Source organism: Phacochoerus africanus, chromosome 9 (assembly GCF_016906955.1).
Source record: "Phacochoerus africanus isolate WHEZ1 chromosome 9, ROS_Pafr_v1, whole genome shotgun sequence".
Classification (NCBI taxonomy): domain Eukaryota; kingdom Metazoa; phylum Chordata; class Mammalia; order Artiodactyla; family Suidae; genus Phacochoerus; species Phacochoerus africanus.
The window spans coordinates 24,505,349-24,529,432 of NC_062552.1; the positions used below are offsets into that span (position 1 = coordinate 24,505,349).

General features: G+C 49.0%; 1 protein-coding gene across 2 annotated transcripts; it reads left to right on the forward strand.

Moving 5' to 3' along the window:
* The first annotated feature begins 7,761 nt into the window (after positions 1–7,761).
* On the forward strand, positions 7,762–20,896 carry LOC125136334 (MHC class I polypeptide-related sequence B-like). Of its 2 annotated transcripts, none has more exons than XM_047797075.1 (6): positions 7,762–7,880; positions 15,245–15,500; positions 15,783–16,067; positions 16,645–16,923; positions 17,044–17,166; positions 20,721–20,896. In XM_047797075.1, the coding sequence occupies exons 1-6, from the start codon at positions 7,875–7,877 to the stop codon at positions 20,828–20,830; spliced, it is 1,059 nt and encodes a 352-aa protein (XP_047653031.1). In that variant the 5' UTR covers positions 7,762–7,874; the 3' UTR covers positions 20,831–20,896. The 2 variants fall into 2 exon arrangements, with proteins under 2 accessions (XP_047653031.1, XP_047653030.1); XM_047797074.1 differs by lacking the exon at positions 7,762–7,880 and adding an exon at positions 9,945–10,081 and having other exon boundaries at positions 15,240–15,500.
* Positions 20,897–24,084: the final 3,188 nt, after the last annotated feature.

Genomic DNA, 24,084 nt, shown 5'->3' on the forward strand with positions numbered 1-24,084 from the left:
AAAAAGGATTCTTTTACCTTCACTGAGATTTTTTAAATGTCCCCAAATTATATCATTCCCTGATAATCATTTCATGATGTATATAAGTGAAACCATTACACTGTACCTCTTAAACTTGTGCAGTGCTGTATGTCAATGATATCTCAACAAAACTGGAAGAAAGGAGTTCCCGTCGTGGCGCAGTGGTTAATGAATCTGACTAGGAACCATGAGGTTGCAGGTTCAGTCCCTGGCTTCGCTCAGTGGGTTGAGGATCCGGCATTACCATGAGCTGTGGTGTAGGTTGCAGACGTGGCTCGGATCCCGTGTTGCTGTGGCTCTGGTGTAGACCGGTGGCTACAGCTCTGATTCGACCCCTAGCCTGGGAACCTCCATATGCCGCAGGAGCGGCCCAAGAAATGGCAAAAAGACAAAAAAAAAAAAAAAAAAACTGGAAGAAAAAAGAAAGGTTTTGTTTTAGTTTATATATATGTATCTCTCCTTGAAGAAGGATATTTATTACCATTTTAATTCAGTATGTTGGGGTTTTATTTAGTTGCATTTTCTTTCTTTACATATCTGTTTTTCATTCATTGATAGGTAAAATGAGGGAGCTCCCTTGTGGTGCAGTGAGTTAAGGATCCCATGTTGTCACTGCAGTGGCTCGGATCACTGCTGTGGTGCAGATTCGATCCCTGGCCCAGGAACTTGCACATATTGCAGGTGCAGCCAAAAAAACAAATAAATTACATTAAATAAGGATATGATTAATCCACAAATGCAATTTGTTTGGTCAAAGAAATCAGCCACATTTTAAATTGGGCAGGAAAGTCTAATCTACAAGGCGTTCATTCTTTGGGTGGTTAGACACAATGCTTGCAGCTGCAGCAATCTCAGGACACCCTCTAGCGTCTTCATGTGGGCTCAAAGGCTCAATAATTAGATAAATAAATTTATTTCTCTAATTATTTATTCATTTATTTATCTAATTATTTATCAAATTATGTAATTATTAAATAATTATAAAATAAATACTATTTCTCTTAGTCCATCTGTCTTTTTTTTTTTTTTTGGTCTTTTCTAGGGCTGCTCCCGAAGCATATGGAGGTTCCCAGGCTAGGGGTCTAATCGGAGCTGTAGCCACTCGCCTAAGCCTAGGCCAGAGCCACAGCAACGCGGGATCCGAGCCGAGTCTGCAACCTACACACCACAGCTCACGGCAACGCCGGATCGTTACCCCACTGAGCAAGGGCAGGGACCGAACCCGCAACCTCATGGTTCCTAGTCGGATTCGTTAACCACTGCGCCACGACGGGAACTCCTCTTAGTCCATCTGATTGAAGGCATATGTTATCCCTATCATGCCCGTCAGATTATGTCACCCTATCTTTGGATCAGAAAGTGTGATCAGAGCTCCTCTGCTCACATAATAGAGCCAAACAGCTCCTGTGTAGCAGAGCAGGGCTTGGCGGCCGTGCGGGGTGAGGAAATACCTGAGCATGTAGGAGCCACTCTGTGGAGCTGCAGCAGCCCCAGGTGTTGGGTGTAGAGAACTGCCTCTGGATCATGCTCTGACCCCCACATCTGGTCCCTACCTGCCAGTCTGCCACTCCTGTGACCCCCAAGGCCATCAAACACTGGATCCCTGGGGTGGGGGTGGGGTTCCAGGGTGGGTCCGGTGTGGTCTGGTCCATCTTACACCTCTGTCTCATAGCTCTTTTCCAATATTAGAAACCAAACCACACCGATAAACCCTCACCTTTTCTCTAAGAAAGTGGTTCTAATGTAGTTTTCAAAGTGTGGACCCTGGACAGGCTGCACCGGCATCACTGGAATGCAGTTTTCAGGCCCTACTCTAGACCAAATGAGAAACTCCAGGGGCGGAGGCCCAGCCCTTTGCATTTTAACAAGCAGTCCAGTAGAATTTTGCTGTTCAGATCAGCTCTTTCTCCCTCCCTCTCTCAAGTCTCAATATCTAGTAGCTATGACTTCTGAGTCATGTTCATTTGTCCTTTGGACTCCTACTTATACCTCAACATGCAGCGCACATGTTGTCTCTTTTATGCATTTTCTTGTGGTTCCCTGATCAGAGCTGATGGTCTACATATATGTCCACAAAGCACTTATGCAAGTTGCACTTAGCATTGGTGTTAAAATTTCCTTACTGGAGTTCCCCTCTTGGCTCAGCGGTTAATGAACCCAACAAGTATTCCTAAGGACACAGGTTCGATCCCTGGCCTTGCTCAGTGGGTTAGCGATCCGGCTTTGCCTTGAGCTGTGGTGCAGGTTGCAGACACAGTTTGACCTCTGGTTGCTGTAGCTGGGGCGTAGGCCAGGCACTGTAGCTCCGGAACTTTCCTATGCCGAGGGTATGGCCCTAAAAAGACAAAAAAAAAAGAAAGAAAGAAAGAAAAGAAAAAGAAATTTCCTTACCTATCTGTACCTGAGTAAGACTGCACCAAGCTTGAGGGCAAGGAGAGTTCCATGAGCCCCCACTCCTCCTGAAGGCAGTGCCCAGCAAGCAGCAGCAGCAGTAGTACTTCTCCCACAGAGACAGGAAACAGGAACCTAAGCTAAGAATGACTGTGAGATTCTCCAGATCCCTTTGTGGGAACTCAGAGCTCACTGAAGTTTGCTTTTGGAATCTTCTCATTTGTCTTCTCCAGTCACTAGGCATTTCTATCCCCTCCCTAAATCCCATCTAGTAAAACATTACCTTCAGGAACTGCCTCCCACATGGCTAAGGCCAAATCCCCAAACAACTTTTTGTCTTGGAATCAAATGGTCAGCTGCAACGCTGACAGTAATTTCAGTAAGATTTAGCAGATTATTTTGCTGGGATGAGTTGCAGGGTGGGACACTGGTTGCCTTAACATGAGTGAAGTTAGATTTGTCTTTCTAAAGAGAAATCTGCTTGACATGGGGAGGAGGAGAGATATAGTTTTAGTATATGCAGGAGTCTTCAGGAGAAAAACTACAGATAACTCCAGGAATGCTGGATCCGTACTCAGTGGCTGATGGACCCATTTATCTGTCACCCAGGTGGTGCTCAGATGGCTTTCCCAGGAAAACAAGTCTCATTTAAGTTTCAAGTCCAACATTTTTGGAGAATCCGGGCCAGGCATTCGGCATCTCAGGGATTCGGTTTCTCAAGTTGTGAAAATGAAAGAATTCATCCTACCCTCCTGGGTGTGGTGAAATTAAAATTATATAATAATCAGTAATCTATAATTGATGGTATTTTTTTTGGCTGCACCTGTGGCATGAGCAAGCTCCCAGACCAAGGGTCCTGTGCCATAGCTGTAACCAGAGTCATGGCAGTGACAATACCAGATCCTTAACCCGCTGAACTGTGATGGTACTCTTAATGCTGTCTTTATTTATTATTATTTATTTATTTTTGCCTTTTCTAGGGCCGCTCCCGCGGCATATGGAGGTTCCCGGGCTAGAGGTCTAATCGGAGCTATAGCCCCCGGGCTACATCAGAGCCACAGCAATGTGGGATCCGAGCCGCGTCTGCAACCTACACCACAGCTCACGGCAACACCAGATCCTTAACTCACTGAGCAAGGCAAGGGATCAAACCTGCAACCTCATGGTTCCTAGTCGGATTCATTAACCACTGCGCCACAATGGGAACTCCTAATGCTACTGCTTTGAGGAAGTTTGACATCCACCCTCAGTAGCTCTGACATCCCGCCCAGCTTGGAGGAAATGGACTATCCTTCACCACTCTTCAGCTTCCCTTTGTGTGGCAGTGATCAGTGGACTTGGAGTCCTGGGGGCTCCCCAATCTCATCCTCCTCCCTAAAGCAGAGTCTTTTAAGTTTTTTTGAGGGATGGGGGTCTTCAAAGTCTGCTGATGAGTATCATTGTCCTATCTCCTGAAATAAAGGTACATGTGACCACAGCACCAAACTCCTTTCTTTTTTGGGAGGGAGGGGGAGGCATGCCATGCAGAAGTTCCTGGGCTAAGGATCAAACCTGACTCACAGCAGTAACCAGAGCCACAGCAGTGAAAACATCAGATCCTTAACCCACTGAGCCCCACCAAACTTTTTTTTTTTTTTTTTTTGCCACACAAAAAGGGCAGGTGGAAGTTCTGGGGCCATTCAGAGATGGGGTTGAACACGCATTACAGCAGCAACCTAAGTAACAACACCAGATCCTTAAACTGCTGGATCACAACAGGACTCCTCTACCAAACTCTATTTTATTTTTATTTTTTAAGTCTCTTTAGGGCTGCACCTGCAGCATATGGAGACTCCCAAGCCAGAGGTTGAATCAGAGTTGTAGCCACCGGCCTATACCACAGTCACAGCAATGTGCGATCTGAGCCACATCTGTGACCTACGCCTCAGCTCATGGCAACACTGGATCCTTAACCCATTGATCGAGGCCAGGGGTTGAACCTGCGACCTCATGGATCCTAGTCAAATTCGTTTCCACTGAGCCAGGAGGGGAATTCCTCCTCCACCAAACTCTCGAATGCAGTGCCAGGGTGGGGATGTTTCCTAAATTTTGATTCTCCATTTACACAGAGAGAGAGCTAGACGGGGTAGGGTGGGAGTAGGGGCTGATGTCTCGGCAGGGAGCCACAGAGGTCCTTCGAGGTTTCTCTCACTGATCTTTGGCACTCTTTTTTTCCTGGGGTTGGGAGGAGTTTGTGCTCCAGAAAAAGGCCTTTGAAAAAGGTGAGAGAGATTCTGGAGAGGAGGAAAGGATGAGGAGTAGAGACAAAGCCCAGTGGAGCTGAGCAAGAAGTGAAGTCGTTGAGAGAAGGCGCCAGACCTGAGGACAGCGGGTCTGGAGCCCAGAAGCTCACTGCCCGCAGTCCTGGAACGAGTGAGGAATAGGGAGAGTGCAGACCGTCTGTTGGCCAGAAAAATCAGACTTGGACTTTGTTTTGTTTTTGTGTTTTATTGAGATGAATCTGGTAAACCAGTCAGAGTGGGAGATAGAAGCCAATCTTTCAAAAGAAAAAATTTACAGTCTCCTCTCAGTTTAAGCGCATCAGAAATTGCTAGGAGCAGCCCAGGTCTCGGCACAAAACTCCTGAACCAGCTGGGCCTCCCAAGGCCAAGTGGGCTCCCTCAGCATCAACAGGAAGCAGAGTGGGTCGGGTGGTGATTGTAAGCAGAAGCACATCCTGCTCAGCTGCCTGAGCGCCAGGCTCAGCCAAAAGCGGGTGCAGTTTCTCTTTGTCCTCTCCTTGAGCCGGGGCCAAATTGTGACCTAGAGCAAGCATGCTCCAGGTGGGGCTGGATGCTCTTACCCAGACACTGCCATTGTCCAACATTCTCGAAATTTCCTCAGGTCAGAAAATCAGTGTCCTGAGTTCCCGTGGAGGCATAGCAGACACAACTCTGACTAGGAACCACAAGGTTGTGGTTCGATCCCTGGCCTTGCTCAGTGGGTTAAGGATCCGGCATTGCTGAGAGCTGTGTATAGGTCGAAGACGAAGCTAGGATCCTGTGTTGCTGTGGTTGTGGTGTAGGCCAGCGGCTACAGCTCCGATTAGACCCCTAGCCTGGGAGCCTCCATATGCCACTGGGTGTGGCCCTAAAAAGACCAAAGACAGAAGAATATCCGTGTCCTTCCTCAGACTTGCTCTGAAAGCCTTTAACTTTTCACAAGGACGAATGGAGGCTTAAGGAAAAGATTTGCCCCAAACTTTCCTCGACTGGAGAACGAAATGGCAAGACAGGTTTCAAACTATATGGTTTGATCATAAATGTGACAGGATCCCCTGTGTGCCCCCCCATTTGTGTGTCTTTTTATGAGTCTGTGCCTCATAAATGCTTGTGTATGTGTCTGTCTACTCCACTAAAAATATCCCTTTCAAAAGCACTCTTTGAAAAATCAAGGCTCTGAAAATGTGAAAGATTATCTCAAAATACAGCTTCTGGTGTTGGATTTTAGTTAATTTGATTTTTTAAAATCTGTAGCTTATTAAAAACCAAACCCAAAAATAACAAAGGCGTTCCCTTGTGACTCAGTGGGTTAAGGATCCTTCGTTGTCACTGAAGTGGCCTGAGTTGGATCCCTTGCTCGGGGAACTCCCAAATGCCACCGTGAAGCAAAAACAAAAAGCAAACACAAAAACCCACTGTAGTATGTTAACTTTGGGGCTTAATGTCACAGTATCTCCCTGACCCCTTCCCCTACAAATCCAAATTTTTGTTTTGTTTTTCCAAATTTATACTAAAAGGAAATTACAGCATTTCAGACTAATTGTAAGCCACCAAGTTCTCTCACTCCCTAGAGACACTGTTAAAACTTTGGACAGCAATCTTCCAGGTTTTCCTGTATTTAAAATATGTCTTTTGTAATGGTATTAGTGGCATTGAAATTTCAGTATGTTTTTTAGCTTTTGCAAAAGCTTAAGGAGTTCCCACTGTGGCCCAACGGGATTGGTGGTGCCTCTGCGGCGCCGGAAAACGCAGTGGGTTAAAGGATGTGAAGTTGCTGCTGAGGGTTAGGTGGGATCTGATCCCTGGCCTCTGCCAATAAAAAAATAAAAAATAAAAAAAAGGAAGGAAAAAAAGGAAAAAAGTGTGTAGGGCATATCTTTTCATATCAATACATTAAAATCTATTTTGTTCCTTATATTGGCTGCATGGAATTATGTCACAAAGCTTTTTCTTTGGGGAGAGTGGAAATGTTCTATCATATTTTTTTTTAACCACTACATCTTCATTGTGGTAATGGTGACATGAGCATGTAAATTGCCAAAACTCAAACAGCTGTGCATTTCGAATAGCTGCATTGTATTTAAGTTGGTTTTAAAAATATTATTTTCTTTGGAATTTGTACTTTTGTAAGGTAAACAAAACATCTTGTTCTTGTTGCTAAGAGCTGCACCCTGCATGCTTGGAGTTAAGGGGTCCTGATGTTTGCAACTTACTCTCAAGTGGTCCAGTAATAATACTAGCTGTCTATTTCTGTATTCAGAGGGTGATCAAACAGCTATGGCAAAATTTTAATAAATGACAGAACTAGATAAAGAATAAAGTTAGAAACCATAAAATTACATCTTTAAAAACGTATTTCCCTGGAGCATTTTTCTTCCTTTTTCTTCTCTTTTCTTTTCTTCACCCCTTTCTCTGTTCCCGCTCTCATTTTCCCACTCTCTCCTTTACAGCTTGTCTCCCTTGTATTTGAACGTGACTCACCCCCCTGTCAGATATGATTACTAAAATCAGCGCTCACCAGGGCGTGTATGTAAACCGCGGACTCTGCTGTCGTCTTATTTTATTTATTTTTGGTTCTGCTGTCGTCTTATCTCAGGAAGTCACTTTGGATCTAAAGAAGTTTCCTCCCTGAACGCGGCAGAATCTCGGCGGGTTTTGAATCCTGAATCCTTAGTCTCAGTTTTTCTTCTGGGCGGACCAAGTCTGTGGCGGGCGTTTTCCTTCCAGGGGGCAACTCGTAGCTTTAAAAGTGTACTTGGATCCAAGAGTCCAAGGGTGGGATCCGTGGGGGAGGGACTGGAAGAAGCATTTCCCTACTCACGGGCCTTGGAACAATCCAGATGAGTAAAATAAGTCTGATTCTTGATCTCCCTTCAGACCTACGGATTCAGAATTTCCGCGGACCTGGGGAGGTCTGCATTCTCACAGTCCGCAGACAGATGTTAATGTCCGGCAGTTTGAGAACCAGAAACCTACACGCAGCTCACTTCCCTCCCGGCCAGCCAATAGCACCGTAGTTCTGTTTTAAATCCACGCGCAACATTGATTTCCTTTAGGCCAGAGTTTGGAGGGCGGGTGATTTTCTGAGCGTTAGTGAAGCTCCGCCCTGGGTTAAGGCAAGAGTGGGAGAGAGGTAGGAGGTTTCGGTTTTCCTTTCCGGACCGAGTTGTGCCAGGGGTCTGCGGAGACAAAGACGCCACTATGCCGGTGAGTCCAGGAGTACAAAAGAAAGAGTGGAGGGAGAAAAAGTAGTTTACGGGGCAGAGCAGAGGAGGCTGGAAGCTGCGAGGTTTTTTGCAAAAGACTTGCTGTGAGGCTTGATGGGGCAGGGGCAGCCCCGCCTAGATTCAGGAGAGCACTCCAAAACTGGAGTCCTGGACCATCGAAGCCTCTCCTACTTCTCGCGAAGAGTAGCTGGCTTTATCTGTCATTGCAATCATCTCTCAGCGCTGTGGGATGATCCTAGCATATTACTATTAGTATGACAAGTCGGTACCACCCCCGGCGGGGGGGTTTGCCTAAGGAAGTTTTGCCGCCATGGGCCAGGGGTCAGGGTCCTGGGATCCAGCCTATGCCAAAAGGCTGGATCCCTAACTAAGCCACCGTTGCACCCCTAAAGGTCTTTTTTGGGGGGGAGGGAAAGGGGTGACTTGAATGAGACAGTTTTCAGGAGCTGTCACACCTAGCAAGTTTTTGAAGGAGGAAAGAGTTTGGGTCCAGCTTCAAGAGAGCTGCGTTCCATCTGCCTCTCTCTATTTTCACTACCCTGGGAAACTTTTGCAATGAAAAGAAGCTTTCTGGGAAAAGAATCTGAAAAAGAATAGATTATACTCCAATATAAAACAAAAATATAAAAGTCTTAAAAAATATGTTCTTAAAAAAAACGAAAGAAAAGAATCTCTCTGAGAATGGAACAGGCCCTGACCTCTAAATAAATTGTAATGGTCAAAGTAGTTAATTAATAAAAATGGATGTCAAATCTAAGAAATGGCTAAAACTTTCTGAGGCATGTCATTTCCATCCACAGGAAAAGTAGTGGATAAGGACATTAGTGAATGGTTAGTAATGAGAAGCAGAGTACAACTTTTTTTTTTTGTCTTTTTGCTATTTCTTTGGGCCACTCCCTCGGCATATGGAGGTTCCCAGGCTAGGGGTCGAATCAGAGGTGCAGCCACCGGCCTACGCCAGAGCCACAGCAACGCGGGATCCGAGCCGCGTCTGCAACCTACACCACAGCTCACGGCAACGCCAGATCGTTAACCCACTGAGCAAGGGCAGGGACCGAACCCGCAACCTCATGGTTCCTAGTCGGATTCGCTAACCACTGCGCCACGACGGGAACTCCTATTTTTGGTCCTTTTTAGGGCTGCACACCCATGGCATATGGAGGTTCCCAGGCTAGGGGTCTAATCTGAGCTGTAGCCGCCAGCCTACACCACAGCCCCAGCAATGCAGGATCCAAGCCGGGTCTTTGACCTACACCACAGCTCATGGCAACGCCAGATCCTTAACCCACTGAGCAAGGCCAGGGAAGGAATCCACAACCTCATGGTTCGATGGTTCGTAGTCGGATTCATTTCTGCTGCACCACAACGGGAACTCCTTAAATTTTTTTTTTTTTTTGGATTATTGCTATTTTATTATGATTGAGGTACAGTTCAGCCATCACATAATTCACCCTTTTAAAGAACACAGGAGGGTTTTGGTATAATCTCTCAGGACTAGAGACCCAGAGACCCATCAAGGTCTCGGAGTTTGGGGAGGAGGAGGAGATTATAATATAGGAAACCTCTAGGAGAGTTTGGACTGTGGTAGCAGAGGTGGCTGAATCTGCAAAAGGGGTCTGCAAATCTGGTCTCCGTGGACTTTTGCCAGTAACTGATGGGCAAAGTGGAGAGAGAGCATGTGGAACCGAAGTTGTGCCTGAAGGAAGAGAACAAGAAAGGCCCTAAGAATGGGGCGCCTCTAAAACTGCCCCGGCTGCAGCGGGCGGTGGCGGGGACTGGGGGTGGGGAGCTCTTCTTTGCAGGGAAGGGGGGCCAGGATCTGGGTGCCTCTGAGGTGGGGGCTCGGAGTCTGTCCCTTCGGCGTTTGTTTACGCTTAGCCCTGCGTCCGCCTTTCGCCGGGATCCTAAATCGCAGGCGGCTAATTGGTTATTAGGAGCGGCTTTTCTGCAGACACTCGGAGGCCCCGCCCCTCCCTCGCTGAGCAGCTCCTCCTCCTCCTGAGAGGCGGGCTCGGCTGGGGCGGAGCGAGTGTCCCATTTGGGATGATTGAAAGAAAATCCCGAAGTTGAAGGTGGCTTGCGGTTCTGTCCGGTAGCTCTGGGCCATGGATAAAGTTTGGTTCCCGGGACTGCGCCTTTGCCTGTCGTTTCTGGCAGGCGTTGTCCCGAATACCGTCGTTGGTGAGTGGGGTTCATTGAGGTCTTCACCGGGGAGCTTGGGGCGGTTTAGGGGTGCAGGTGGGATCGGCGAGTGTCGGGGGGGGGGAGGCATCTCATTTGCGGTGCGGCGGTGGTCGGGAGTTGGGGCCGGGGCTGGGTAAAGTGGGGAGAGGACCGCACGCTGCGGTTGCCACCAAGGCTCAATCTCGCTTTTTTTTCTTTTTCCCCCGACTCCCAACCTTTACTTTCCGTACGGCACCTACCCTCCCCATTCGCTCTTCTTCAGACTTCGCCATTCTCTGACCTCGCGGTCCTCCTCCCTTGGGTGCGAGGACTCCCCCCTGAGGTGCTCGTGTCAAAGACATTCGGGGGCTCTTTGAGGTCTGAGGCTGAGGCCGCCACTTCGTGCCAGTTTGTGGGCTGCCCTTAGCTCTGTCCTCTCCTGTTCTTAGTTCTGCCCTCTTCCTATTTATGGATGCTGAAAACCGGAGCTTCCAGGAGGGCAAAGCTCAAGGGGCCTCAGTCCTTGGAGTTAGGTGTCCTTTTCTAGTGATCAGGAGTGATAAGAGGGGCCCAAACCTGAACCGAACTTCCTTCTATTGTGGGCACTTTTCATTGAGGGAAGCCGCAAAAATATTTTTTTACACATAGGGAAATTGTTCTGGCTTATACCTGAGTTACCTTGAAATTTTTAAGATTTTTATTTCTTTCTATAATAGTTGACTTACAATTACCTTGAATTTTATGCTCACTAAAATAGCCTGTTTGTGGGCTATTAAACATACATTGTACATCTGCTTTTTTTTTAATTTTTTTATCCCTTTTTTATTTTTTTTAAATTTTTTTTTTTATTTTTTGTCTTTTTAGCTATTTCTTGGGCCGCTCCCTCGGCATATGGAGGTTCCCAGGCTAGGGGTCGAATCGGAGCTGTAGCCACCGGCCTACGCCAGAGCCACAGCAACGCAGGATTAGAGCCGCGTCTGCAACCTACACCACAGCTCACGGCAACGCCGGATCCTTAACCCACTGAGCAAGGGCAGGGACCGAACCTGCAACCTCATGGTTCCTAGTCGGGTTCGTTAACCACTGCGCCACGACGGGAACTCCTACATCTGCTTTTTTAAAGGCAAGGGCACATTGACCAGAAATAAAGAATGTCCGTGTTAAAAATAAAGATGAAATAGCCATCTTCCTCGAGGACACTTGTGAAAAACTGGAAAAGTGCAAGCAATGTCTGTAGTGTAGTCAGCAGTAGTTTAGTAGCATTAATTTCCTGGTCTGGATAGATGTACTATGGCTCTATAAGATGTTAGCAAGAGAAGTTGGAAGAGGAGTTCCTGTCGTTGCACAGTGGTTAACGAATCTGACTAGGACCCGTTAGGTTGAGGGTTTGATTCCTGGCCCTGCTCAGGGGGTTAACGATCCAGTGTTGTCGTGAGCTGTTGTGTAGTTCGCAGACGCAGCTCAGATCTGGTGTGGCTGTGGCTGTGGTGTAGGCTGGCGGCCACAGCTCTGATTCAACCCCTAACCTGAGAACCTCCGTATACCTCGGGTGTGGCCCTAGAAAAGACAAAAAAAAGAGAGAGAGAAGCTGGGGGAAATATACTATTTGTGTAACTCTCAAAAAAAAAAAAAAAGATTGTCCATATTAAAAGCAAAGGCTAAATGTCCCTCTTCCTGGGACACCAGTGCTGGCACACCTACGATGATGCCTCCCTACGATGATGCCTCCCTTCCCAGGTGCCAAGGCCATACTGTATGTGCTGGTCTGTTTTTTTTTTTTTTTTTGAAACTTGAAGAAATGTACCCCTGACTTGTTTAATGTTTTTTGTTCTGATAAGTTATAAAATTGTGCTGAAAACCTTCCTTCTCTGGAGCAGCTTCTCAGAGTAATCTGGCTTCTGGGCTAGTCCTTTGCTTCTAGTCTTATTATAGATTTGCTTCTAGTCTTATTATAGATTGTTTATTGCTTACTTTGCTTGACAGAAGTTAGAGGGTGATGATGTTGGGGGAAAAGGATTCTTCCTGTGATTTCTGTGGTTTCCTTTCTCTACCTTCTCCTCAACTCTCCCCTCCCCCACTAATGTCAAGGCTAACTTTCTTCTGTGCCCAGTTCCCACACCTGATTCTCTTCTGTCTCCTCCCCTGCCATTTCTCTCTTTTTTTTTTTTTTGTCTTTTTGCTATTTCTTTGGGCCGCTCCCTCGGCATATGGAGGTTCCCAGGCTAGGGGTCGAATCGGAGCTGTAGCCACCGGCCTACGCCAGAGCCACAGCAACGCAGGATCCTAGCCGCGTCTGCAACCTACACCACAGCTCATGGCAACGCCAGATCGTTAACCCACTGAGCAAGGGCAGGGACTGAACCCGCAACCTCATGGTTCCTAGTCGGATTCGTTAACCACTGCGCCACGATGGGAACTCCCTTTTTTTTTTTTTTTATAATTTTATGTTTTATTTCTTTTTTTCTCTCACAAGTTTTATTTTTTATTTTGTAATGGTATATTTTTAAAATTTTTTATTACTCAATTAATTTATTACATTTATAGTTGTACAAAAATCATCACAATCCAATTTTATAGGATTTCCAACCTACAACCCCAGCACCGCTCCCCACAAACTATCTCCTTTGGAGACCATAAGTTTTTCAAAGTCTGTGAGTCAGTATCTGTTCTGCAAAGAAGTTCAGTCTGTCCTTTTTTCAGATTCCACATGTCAGTGAAAGCATTTGATGTTGGTGTCTCATTGTATGGCTGACTTCACTTAGCATGATAATTTCTAGGTCCATCCATGTGGCTAAAAATCCCAGTATTTAGTTCCTTTTAATGGCTGAGTAAGATTCCATTGTGTACATGTACCACATCTTCTTGATCCACTTCTCTGTTGATCGGCATTTAGGTTGTTTCTGTGTCTTGGCTATTGAAAAAGTGCTGCGATGAACATCAGAGTAAATGTGTCTTTGTGAGTCATGGTTTTCTCTGGATAGATGGCCAGGAGTGGGATTGCTGGATCAAAGGGTAGTTCTATGTTTAGTTTTCTGAGGACTCTCCAAACTGTTTTCCACAGTGGTTGCACCCATTTACATTCCCACCAACTGTGTAATAGGGTTCCCTTTTCTCCACACCCTCTCCAGCACTTATTGTTTATAGACTTGTTGATGATGGCCATTTTGGCTGGTGTAAGGTGGTACCTCACAGTGGTTTTGATTTGCATTTCTCTAATAATGAGTGATGTTGAACACCTTTTCATGTGTTTTTTGGCCATCTGTATGTCTTCTTTGGAGAATTGTCTGTTTAGATCTTCTGCCCATTTTTGGATGGGGTTGTTTGTTTTTTTGGTATGGAGCTGCAGAAGGTGTTTATAAATTTTGGAGATTAATCCCTTGTCAGTCGATTCATTTGCAAAGGCTGTGTCCCATTCTGTGGGTTGTCTTTTCATTTTGTTTAGGGTTTCCTTTGCTGTGCAGAAACTTTTAAGTTTAATTAGGTCCCATTTGTTTATTTTTGTGTTTACTGTCATTACTCTAAGAGGTGGATCTGAGAAGATGTTGCTGTCGTTTATGTCAGAGATTGTTTGGCCTATGTTTTCCTCGAAGAGTGTGATAGTGTCTGGTCTTATATCTAGGTCTTTAATCCATTTTGAGTTTATTTTTGTGTATGGTGTTAGGGAGTGTTCTCATTTCATTCTTGTACATGTGGCTGTCCAGTTTTCCCAGCACCACTTATTGAACAAGCTGTCTTTTCTCCATTGAATATTCTTGCCTCCTTTGTCATAGATTAGTTGGCTGTAGGTGCGTGGGTTGAATTCTGGGCTTTCTATCCTGTTCCACTGATCTATATTTCTGTCTTTGTGCCAGTACCATATGGTTTTGATGATTGTTGCTTTGTAGTATAGTCTGAAGTTAGGGAACCTGATGCCTCCAGCTCCATTTTTCTTTTTCAGGATGTCTTTGGCTATTCTGGGTCTTTTGTTTGTCCAAACAAACTTGAAAATATTTTGTTCAAGTTCTGTGAAAAATGTCCTTGGTAATTTGATAGGGATTGCATTGAATCTGTAGATTGCCTTGGGTAGTATAGTCGTTTTTATAATATTAACTCTTCCAATCCAAGAGCATGGTATGTCTTTCCATCTATTTGTGTCATCTTTGATTTCTTTCCCCTGCCATCTCTTGTGGTCAGAATTTGTCCTCCCTGCTGTTCCCTTCTCTCTGCTCTTCTCTGATTAAGGTATCCTCAACCTCTTCTTCTTCCCCACTGCAGGTCCCCTCCTCTTCCCCTCATGGCTCTTTACCTGTGAGTTCTGTCACCTGTAAGGCTCTGACCTCCTCCCAGCTTTCACTAACCTTACATTTCCAGGGGTGACTTTGGCCCAAGGGGATGTCCCTCCATCCCCGCTACTCTTTCTTCATCATGGGGTGGGGGCCCTGGAGCTAACACGATTGGGCCTTGAGTACAGTGCACAGCCCCTCTGTTCTTGGCACCCATCCTCCTAACTCCACCCCACTGCAGGCACCTGCTCTGGGTCCTCATTCAATGTGGGCCTTTCCCCCAGCGCTGCCCCTTCCGCCCTCCTGCACCCTTGAGCTCACCCTCTTGAGGCCTCCTCTCTCCAACCCACAGGTGCCAGACTCTCCTTGCGCTGGTCCCTCGGCATCTCCCTCAGTGGCACCTTGCTCTGCTCCCACCTCTTGACCACCCAGACTATCAGGCCCCTTGGCCTCACATCTCACCCTCCCTGAGCCCACCGTGTCTGTGCTGAGCCTGCACCCCAGGCAGCAGGCTTCCCTCTCCATCTCACCCGACCCACCTCAGACCAGAGATTCCTCTGCTCCTGGGCCTGACCTGGCCCCTGCCCCCTCTGACTCCACCTCCACTCAGCCTGGTCTTCCTGCCTCTCCCATGCCCCCTGCAAGCCAGCCTCTCCCCCTTCCCCTCCTGCCTGGCACTTGTCCTCTGCTTGCCGATCTCCATCCCGCCCTCCACTGCTCATTTCCCCTCTCCTTCCTTCCTCTTTTCCCTTTTGCCCCCTGTATTGGAAATCCTCCTTCTGGCCCCTTGTACACATGCATGATCTGCATCCTTAAGGCCTGCAGAAGGTCAGGACCCCAGAACTTTTCTGTTAAACATTTGATGCACGCATGTTTCCAGAAAACAGTTTCATCTGTGGTTCCTCCTTCCCCAGCACAGCACAATCTTTGGTACAACTTCACGGTGATGGCCCAAGATGGATCTGTGCAGCCGACCTTTTTTGCTGAGGGACGCTTGGATGGCCAGGCCTTCCTGCGCCGTGACTGTAAAAGAGGCATAGTTGAGCCCCAGGGACTGTGGGCAAAAAACCTGAGCACTGAGACATGGCTTAAAGAGACCAAGGACTTGAAAGAGAAAGGAGAGGACCTCAGGAAGTGTCTTGGAGAAATCCTGGGCCTGCAGAAGGAGAAAGGAGGTGAGAGGAGTGGGGAGGGGTCGAGGGAGCCGGGAGGCATTTCCCAGGAGAGTCTGTGGCCCAGAGTCACCTGTCCCTTTCCACTGGATTCCTGGGGTGGGTGGGGGGGGATGGGTGAGGAAGGGGGTCTGTGAGCTGAGCATGGAAGTGGCCTTGACTCAGCAGCACAGGGAAGACAGGGAGGGGAGCAGGGAGCAGGCACGCTGGCTGGAGTTTCTCACTTGGCGGGAGGAGACAGAGGGACCTGGGGACTGGAGGAGTCACTGCCGGCCCGGGGGGCAGGCTTGCATTCCCTCCAGGAAATTGTGAGCTGTGAGATGGGAGAAGACAGCCACCCCAGGGGCGTCAGGCGTCTCTACTACGATGGGGAGCTCCTCTTCTCCTGCGGCCGGGAGACCCACGGATGCACCGTGCCCCAGGCCTCGGCTCAGACCTTGGCCCTGGAAATGGAGAAGACGTGGGACATGGACGAGCTAAGCAGACAATATTGGGCCCACGTGCGGGGAGAGCTTTGTGCAAAACTGCAGGGCTATCTGAAATCCTGGACCAGCTTCACAGAGAGGACAGGTACCGGGCCTGGGCCAGGGACCTTCCTCTCCCCCAGACCCCAAGAGCCTCCCCGCCCCGGCCCTGCCCGTGGGGAGCTCCCCGAACTCTGGGCTGCATCTGTGTTCCGTTGGCGCTTTGTACCGCGACTTGCTCTTCTGGTCAGTCCTCCGCAGAAAAAGCTGGCGGAGGCGGGGGGGGGGGGGGGATGAACCACCCCCATGACAAGAGTCCAGGGGAGCAGTGGACCCTCTGACAGAAAAGCGTCCCAGGGAAGATGGGTGGCAGGCAGGAGAGGAAGCTTCTCGAGTGGGGGACGGGCCCCCTGGCTCCCAGCCTGCCTGTCACAGGAGCCCACCCCTCACACCCCCTCCTCAGCATCAGCAGGTGGACCCAGGAGGGGGCGGGCGCATCCCTCCCCCTTTGCCTCCAAAGGAATGGGGCCTCGGGGCCCAGAGCGGACTTGGGGAAGGTTGGGGTGCATGAAGGCTCAGCCAGCGGGGGAGGGTGGGGAGGGGCAGCCCTGGCCTCTTGGTCCCCCCCAGTGGGGAGCAGGGCTGGGTCCCAGACCTGACTGGCTCTGTGTTTGCTCCCTCAGTGCCCCCAGCAGTGACGGTGACCTGCACTCAGGCCTTGGAGGGCACAGACAACCTCACATGCCAGGCCACCGGCTTCTCTCCCCAGAATATCTCAGTGGCCTGGTATCACAATGAGAAAGCTGTGAGCCCGGACACCCAGCAGTCTGGGGGTGTCCTGCGTGATGGGAATGGGACCTACTGGGCCAGGGTGACCCTAAGGGTCCCCCAAGGAGAGGTGCAGAGTTTCTCGTGCCACGTGGAACATGGCGGGAATCACAGTGTCCACGCCGTGCCCTGCGGTGAGCCTGGGGGATGCTGGAGGGGGTTCTGCCCCTGGGAGGGCCAGAGGCCAGGCTCAGGGGGAGGAGAGCAGGCCTGTGGCTCTGGGGTGCTGGGGTTATAAGAAGCCCTTTTTGCAGGAAAGGCTCCAGGGCGCCAGCATCGATGGTGGATCATTTTGGGTGCTCTGGCTCTAGTTATTTTCATCGTGACCTGGTTCTGTTCTTACACGAAGATGACCCCATTAGCTTTGAGGCACCGAGGTGAGAAATCTGGGCAGGGGGTAGGCACGGGAGGGGGTGCCGGGATGTAGGGACCCCCACATGTCCCTCTGCACATATACGACAGGGTGACAAGCCTCTGTACCAGGAGCTGGACATTGAGGAGTTTGTGAGGGGGATGGGAGCTACATCTGTTCTCGCCTCTTGACTCTGCCCAAAGCCAGCACTGGGCTGGGGCCCTCGGTGTCCGGCATGGCCTCTTCTCTCTCTGGGTGAGCCTGGGCGACAGTGAGGGTTGTGTTTGGTTCTCATCTCGTCTCCACCCTCAGGCTCACCAGGGCTCTTCTAGGGGGGCTGTATTAGCTCATGTGCTGGTTGGAGGGATCTGGGTGGTTCTGGATTGATCCAGAGGGAACCCGAAATGTCTCTGACCTGGTAGAGCAGTGTTAAAAACTGGAGGAATTCAGAGGAAAGGCGATGGCCTCATCACTTCCAGTCTGCATAGTTCTCCCCCAGTTTTCTAGCTATTATGGAGAATACAAATAAAAGAACCACGAGGCCCAGGGAGTTCCTGTTGTGGCTCCGTGGTAACCCAACTAGTATCCATGAGGACTTGAGTTCGATCCCTGGTCCTGCTTAGTGAGTTAAGGATCCATCATTGCTGTGAGCTGAGGTGTAGGTCACAGATGCAGCTCGGATCTGGTGTGGCCGGCAGCTGCAGCTCCAATAGCTGCAGGACCCCTAGCCTGGGAACTTCCATATGCTGCTGATATGGCCCTAAAAAAAAAAAAAGAACCACAATCCCAAAGTGGGGATCAGCTGGTAGTGCCAGAATCATGCCTGTGATGTTCCCTTGCGAGGCTCCACTTTTAACAGCGGTGTTTCACCGTCTCTCAAATTTCTCCTCTGAACTGGCTCCAGAGTGTTTTTCCCTCTGAGTTGCTCCCGGCCTGCACCCTCCTCAAGTTCCCATCACGTCGTCCCACTCTTGCTGGGGTTTCCTTGCACACGATGTGGAGGGTTGGTGAGCTGGTACTGCTTGATCATTGGCTAAGCAGCCGATCCTCTGGCACTGCCGTCACTGAACTGGTGTTTTTTTTTTTTTTTTTTTTGCCATTTCTTGGGCTGCTCCCGCGGCATATGGAGGTTCCCAGGCTAGGGGTTGAATCGGAGCTGTAGCCGCTGGCCTATGCCAGAGCCACAGCAACACAGGATCTGAGCCTCGTCTGCAACCTACACCACAGCTCACGGCAGCGCCGGATCATTAACCCACTGAGCAAGGGCAGGGATCGAACCCGCAACCTCATGGAATTTCCTAGTCGGATTCGTTAACCACTGCGCCACGACGGGAACTCCCCGCCCCTTTTTTAAGGGCCTCGCCTGCAGTATGTGAAGTTTCCCAGGCTAGGGGCCAAATCTGAGCTGCAGCTGTCAGCCTACACCACAGCCCCAGCAACACAGGATCTGAACCGTGTTTTTGACCTACACCACAGCTCACAGGAACGCTGGACCCCTGACCCACTGAGTGAGGCCAGGGATCTAATCCACATCCTCGTGGATGCTAGTCAGATGTGTTTCTGCTGTGCCACAAAAGGCAGGCCTGTCATCACTGATTTTATCTTACTTCCAGGTGTTTTTCCTGGACACAGTCCAGGGGCTCTTTGGAGCAAGGACACGGGGTCTGCCCTGTGGCCTCACCCTGCCTTCCCAGAGCCAATTCCCTTCCTCGTGCTGGCCACTGCTCTGTAGACCCCGGGGATGGTCAAACCGATTTCCCCATAATTAGGTTAGTGGATGGGGGAGGAAAAGAGAAGCAGAGCTTTGTGTGGGGCCAAGAGAAAAGGCAGATCGAGTGACCGTGAGGGGGTGGGGTGTGCAGGAACCCGGGTCCTCCTGTTGATTCCATGGCTTCTGTGTCCCCCTTATGGTTGGGGGATGGTTTCTCCTCAGTGAACCTCATTTCCTTATCAGTCGCCCCTCAGCCTGGGCAGACAGGGACCATTAGCGACCTGGCCCCATAGCCAGGGGCTCTGTCCACGTCACAGCCAGAGCAGGGGCTGGGCAGGTTTCCAGTGCTCTGGCTTTCACCCAGGGCACCTCCCCGCCCCCACCTCGTAATGCGAACCTCAGTTCTGGTTTCCTTGAGGCAGACATTGTTGTCTTGTAAGTCATTGGGACATTTCCTGGGAAAACAGCGTGAAAATTATGTGCCAGTTTCTCAAAATCACTTAAGAATTTTTTTTTTTGGTCTTTTTTTGCTATTTCTTGGGCTGCTCCTGCAGCATATGGAGGTTCCCAGGCTTGGGGTCTAATCGGAGCTGTAGCCATCAGCCTACCCCAGAGCCACAGCAACGTGGGATCCGAGCCGCATCTGTGACCTACACCACAGCTCACGGCAACACCGGATCCTTAACCCACTGAGCAAGGGCAGGGACCGAACCCGCAACCTCATGGTTCCTAGGCAGATTCCTTAACCACTGCGCCATAATGGGAACTCCAAGAAATTTTTGATGTCCAGTAAAAATGTTTATGCGTTCAGGTGGCTAGCCTTAATAGGATTTCCTCCACAGCTGACATCTTAAGTGTCATATTAATATAATAGTGCATATTAAATGCAACAGGAGTTGAAATGGGGAGCTCCCTGTGGGAGGTGGAAGGGAGCAGTGGCAGTCCCAGTGGCAGTGGCAGAGAGGCCGGGTATAGCCTCAGGCGGGGGAGGGAGGTGGGTCTCAAGAACCCCTCATCCACATTGAGAAGCAGATCCCTTACCAGTAGTGAGGGCAGGTCCTGGCTGGAATCCCTGCCTGGAACAGGGCAGGAGGCCTGGGCAGCCTCAGCCAAGCACTTGGGGCTGGAGCTGGGATTCCAGGGGCCAGTGGACCGGGAAGGAGCAGGGAAGGCCAAGGGCCACCTGAGAGCCTGGGCCGGGAGTGAGGGTTGGAGCATGGTCAGGCCTCTGCAAGCAAAGGTTGCTCCAGCGTCAGGTCAGGGGCAGAGCCTGTGGCAGCCTAGTTTTTCTAGAGGAGCCTGCTGTCCGCTGAGCATCCTGATGGGCTTTCCAGTGAGGAGCTGCTGGCTTGGGGCTGGGGGTGGGCAGGAGGCTGGGCTGTAAGTGGAGATCAGGGCCTGAGATGGAGCGGGGCGGCAGAGTAGACAGCGGCCCTCGTGGCAGGTGCTTGTGCAGGTGAGGAGGCCTGAGGACTGAGGCGAGAGCTGGGCCCTGTGTGTGTCCACTCCCAGGCCAGGAGGAACACGGATCCAGGGTGGGTCTGGCAGGAAGCCTGGCATGGTGTCGGGAGAGGGGTCTGGGCGTAAGGCGGCAGGGCTTTGGGTTTCCACCCCTGGATCTTTTCCCCTAGTCCTGCCAAGGTTTGTTCCTTTTGTGGAGGAGGGTGGAAGCTGGGACAAGTGACAGTGTGGATGGAGATAGTGGAGAAGACCAGAAAGGGCTGGGGACACAGGAGGGGTGTTTTCTTCCCTCGGAGGAAGGCAGAATCTGACTTTGAAGCAACTGAAGGAGCATCTCAGGGTATAAAAAGCAATATTCTGCAATCAATTGGTCATTTATTGTTTTTTTTTGGTTTATTTTTCCCCAGAGTCCATTGAGCTCGAAGACCTACAACAAAGTCAGGTGCTAACTAGAACGGCTTCACACCAGAGACCAGTGTTCCAACCTGGAGCCGTCAGTTCACCTGAAGGAGCTTAGATTATGTAGCCAGGAGGCTTGAATTCAACTCCCTGTTCTGGCCTTTTTGTCACTTTTCTTGTGTGTGGGGGGGTGGGGGTGGGGGAAGGGCAAGGGGTTTGTTATTTTTTAAATTAGTTTTGGGAGTTCCCTCCTGACTCAGTGGGTTAAGAATCTAGAGTCACTGCTGTGGCTCATTGTTGTTACTGTAGCAGGGTTTCAGTCCCTGGCCCTGAAACTTCCCTGTGCTGCTGGTGCCCTGAATTATTTTAGTTTAAATTTTTTTAAATTGTTTTTTGAAGTGTAGTTTATAATAGACCACTTCTCTTCTTGGTGCTTCGCTTTCTTCATCTGTGAAAAGGGAGACATAGGGGCTCCCAATGTGGCTCAGCAGAAATGAAATCTGACTAGCATCCATGAAGATGAAGGTTTGATCCCTGGCCTTGCTCAGTGGGTTAAAGATCGGGTGTTGCCATGAGCAGTAGTGTAGGTCACCGATGCGGCTCAGATCTGGCGTTGCTGTGGCTGTGGTGTAGGCCGGCAGCAACAGCTCCGATTCAACCCCTAGCCTGGAAACCTCCATATGCTGCAGAAGATTTGAGATCATTGCAGCTGCACCACACTAATAACACCTCTATTTTTTTTAATAGTATAATATAATATATTCTATATATTATCAATAAGCTTTATATATTAAAAATAAGTATTTCTTAATAGTATAATACAATATATTTTATATATTATCAATAAGCTTTATCTATAAGTTTCCTCATTGTAGCTTCTGCTGAAATGGCTAATAGCAGATTTCTGGAAACTCAGGCTATCCTGTTACCTCCTCTCGCAATTATGTATGCATTACTTCATGTCTGCAATATCTGCATAATTTAATGTTTTACTTGCTCTTTAAATATATTTATAGGGAGTTCCCGTCGTGGCTCAGTGGTTAACGAACCATTAGGTTTCTGGTTCGATCCCTGCCCTTGCTCAGTGGGTTAAGGATCCGGTGTTGCCATGAGCTGTGGTGTAGGTCACAGACGCGGCTCAGATCTGGCATTGCTGTGGCTGTGGCATAGGCCGGTGGCTACAGCTCCAATTAGACCCCCTAGCCTGGAAACCTCCACATGCTGCAGGTGTGACCCTAGAAAAGACAGAAATACCAAAAAATATAAATAAATAAATAAATAAATAAATATATTTGGTCTGTGTTTTATTTCATATGTCTGGGAAGGGATAGTGGAGGAGAGGTGTATATTTCAGTGCCTTGATGTAGCACTTAAAGCTGCCCCTCTCTGCCCTCCAGCTCCTAGTGTGACAACAGATTCACACCAAAGCATAAAGGGCTGGGGGCAGATGCAGTGAACACCTGGGGCCAGTGTTCAGGGGCCAAATCTGGGGGCAGGGCTGGGGGGAAATCTCCCCTGAACAGTTGTAACCCTCACATGATGAAGCAGAGCTGAAGGGTGATATCAGGGAGGAGGATGGGGACAGGGCTTTGGGGTTTGCAGGAATAGGGGTCAGGCTGCTGTGGGGTGTCATGACTGCTGGGGATATGTGGACTGAGTTGATAAGAGAGTAAAGAATCCAGGAGTTCCCGTCGTAGCGCAGTGGTTAACGAATCCGACTAGGTACCATGAGGTTGCGGGTTCGATCCCTGCCCTTGCTCTATCTATCTGGTTAACTATCTGGCGTTGCCGTGAGCTGTGGTGTAGGTCACAGACGTGGGTTGCAGACGTGGCTCAGATCTTGAGTTGCTGTGGCTCTGGTGTAAGCCAGTGGCTACAGCTCCGATTAGACCCCTAGCCTGGGAACCTCCATATGCCACGGGTACAGCCCTAAAAAGCAAAAAAAAAAAAAAAAAAAAAAAAGGTGGTGCGGGATCAACCAAGCATCAGGATCTCCCGCCATCAGTTCAGACTGATTTCTGCAGTGGAGCTGGGGAGGTAAGCTGTTTCTCCCCCGTCAGTCCTTCCTGACTTCTGGTTTTGGGGCACACGGTACACGGTGCTCTTCTTGGTCAAGACAACTTTAGCCCTGCCCAGGGAAAGCACTGGTGGCAGAGTGTACCAGGGCGCACCTGCCAGAGACTGGAGACAGCTGCAGGGGGCACTCCTGTAGCTGTACAACACATGCCTGGAAGCAAAAGGGTAACCAAGGGCCCTTGTCAGGCACTGTTCCCTCCCTGCCTGGTTCCCCAGGTGCACAGTTAGGTAACTGGGATAGAGAATTTTCTTTTCTTTTCTTTCTTTGTCTTTTGTCTTTTTAGGGCCTTACCCATGGCATGTGGATGTTCCCAGGCTAGGGGTCTAATTAGAGCTACAGCCACCAGACTATGCTATGCCATAGCCACAGCAATGGGGATCCAAGCTGTGTCTGCAACCTACACCACAGCTCACAGCAATGCTGGATCGATCCTTAACCCACTGATCGAGGGCAGGAATCGAACCTGTGTCCTCATGGATGCTAGTCAGATTCATTTCTGCTGAGCCACGACGGGAACTCCGAGGATTTTCATTCATGCATCTATCTACCCGGATAGGTGAGTAGCGACATACTCTTTCATGTTTTTCTTCAGGGTTGGTGTTACACATTTATGCCTGCCTGTTTTCCTTCGCGTATTCTTGCATTCTAGTCAACTCTGAAAGTGACTATGTTGTACTCAGTTGTCAACAAACAAAAATTTTCATAATCATTTAATTTTGGGTGGTTATTTTAATCAGAGGCACAATTGCTTATAAATTAAAGAGTCAGATAGCAGCGCCATATTTCTCACAAAATAGCCTGTTATTGTAGTCCGCTCCGACTCTTCTCAATTTCTGCCTTCCCAGAGGTGGCCACTTTCAATATTTTTAGTTGATTGTTTTGGCCTGTACTTTCAAATCCCTACACACAATGCCTTATTAATACCCCTGTTGGATTTTTCTGCTGCAGCCACTCACTGTTTGTTGCATGACACGGTGGCTGATGCAATAGTTAATAATCATTGCCTTCTTTCTTACTTCCAGTTCCTTCTTTTCCCCAGTTTATTTCCACAGTAATTGTAGTTATTTCAGCTTTTTCTTTTCCATGACGAATGCTTTCATATGTGAACTCTTCTTACTTTCTACACAACCTCTTGTTTTCCCTGGATTTCCTTTTTTTTTTTTTTTTTTTCTGTCTAGGGCTCATCTACGCATATGAGTTCTAAGGCTAGGGGTCAGATCGGAGCTGTAGCCACCAGCATACACCACAGCTCACGGCAATGCCGAATCCTTAACCCACTGAGCAAGGACAGAGAT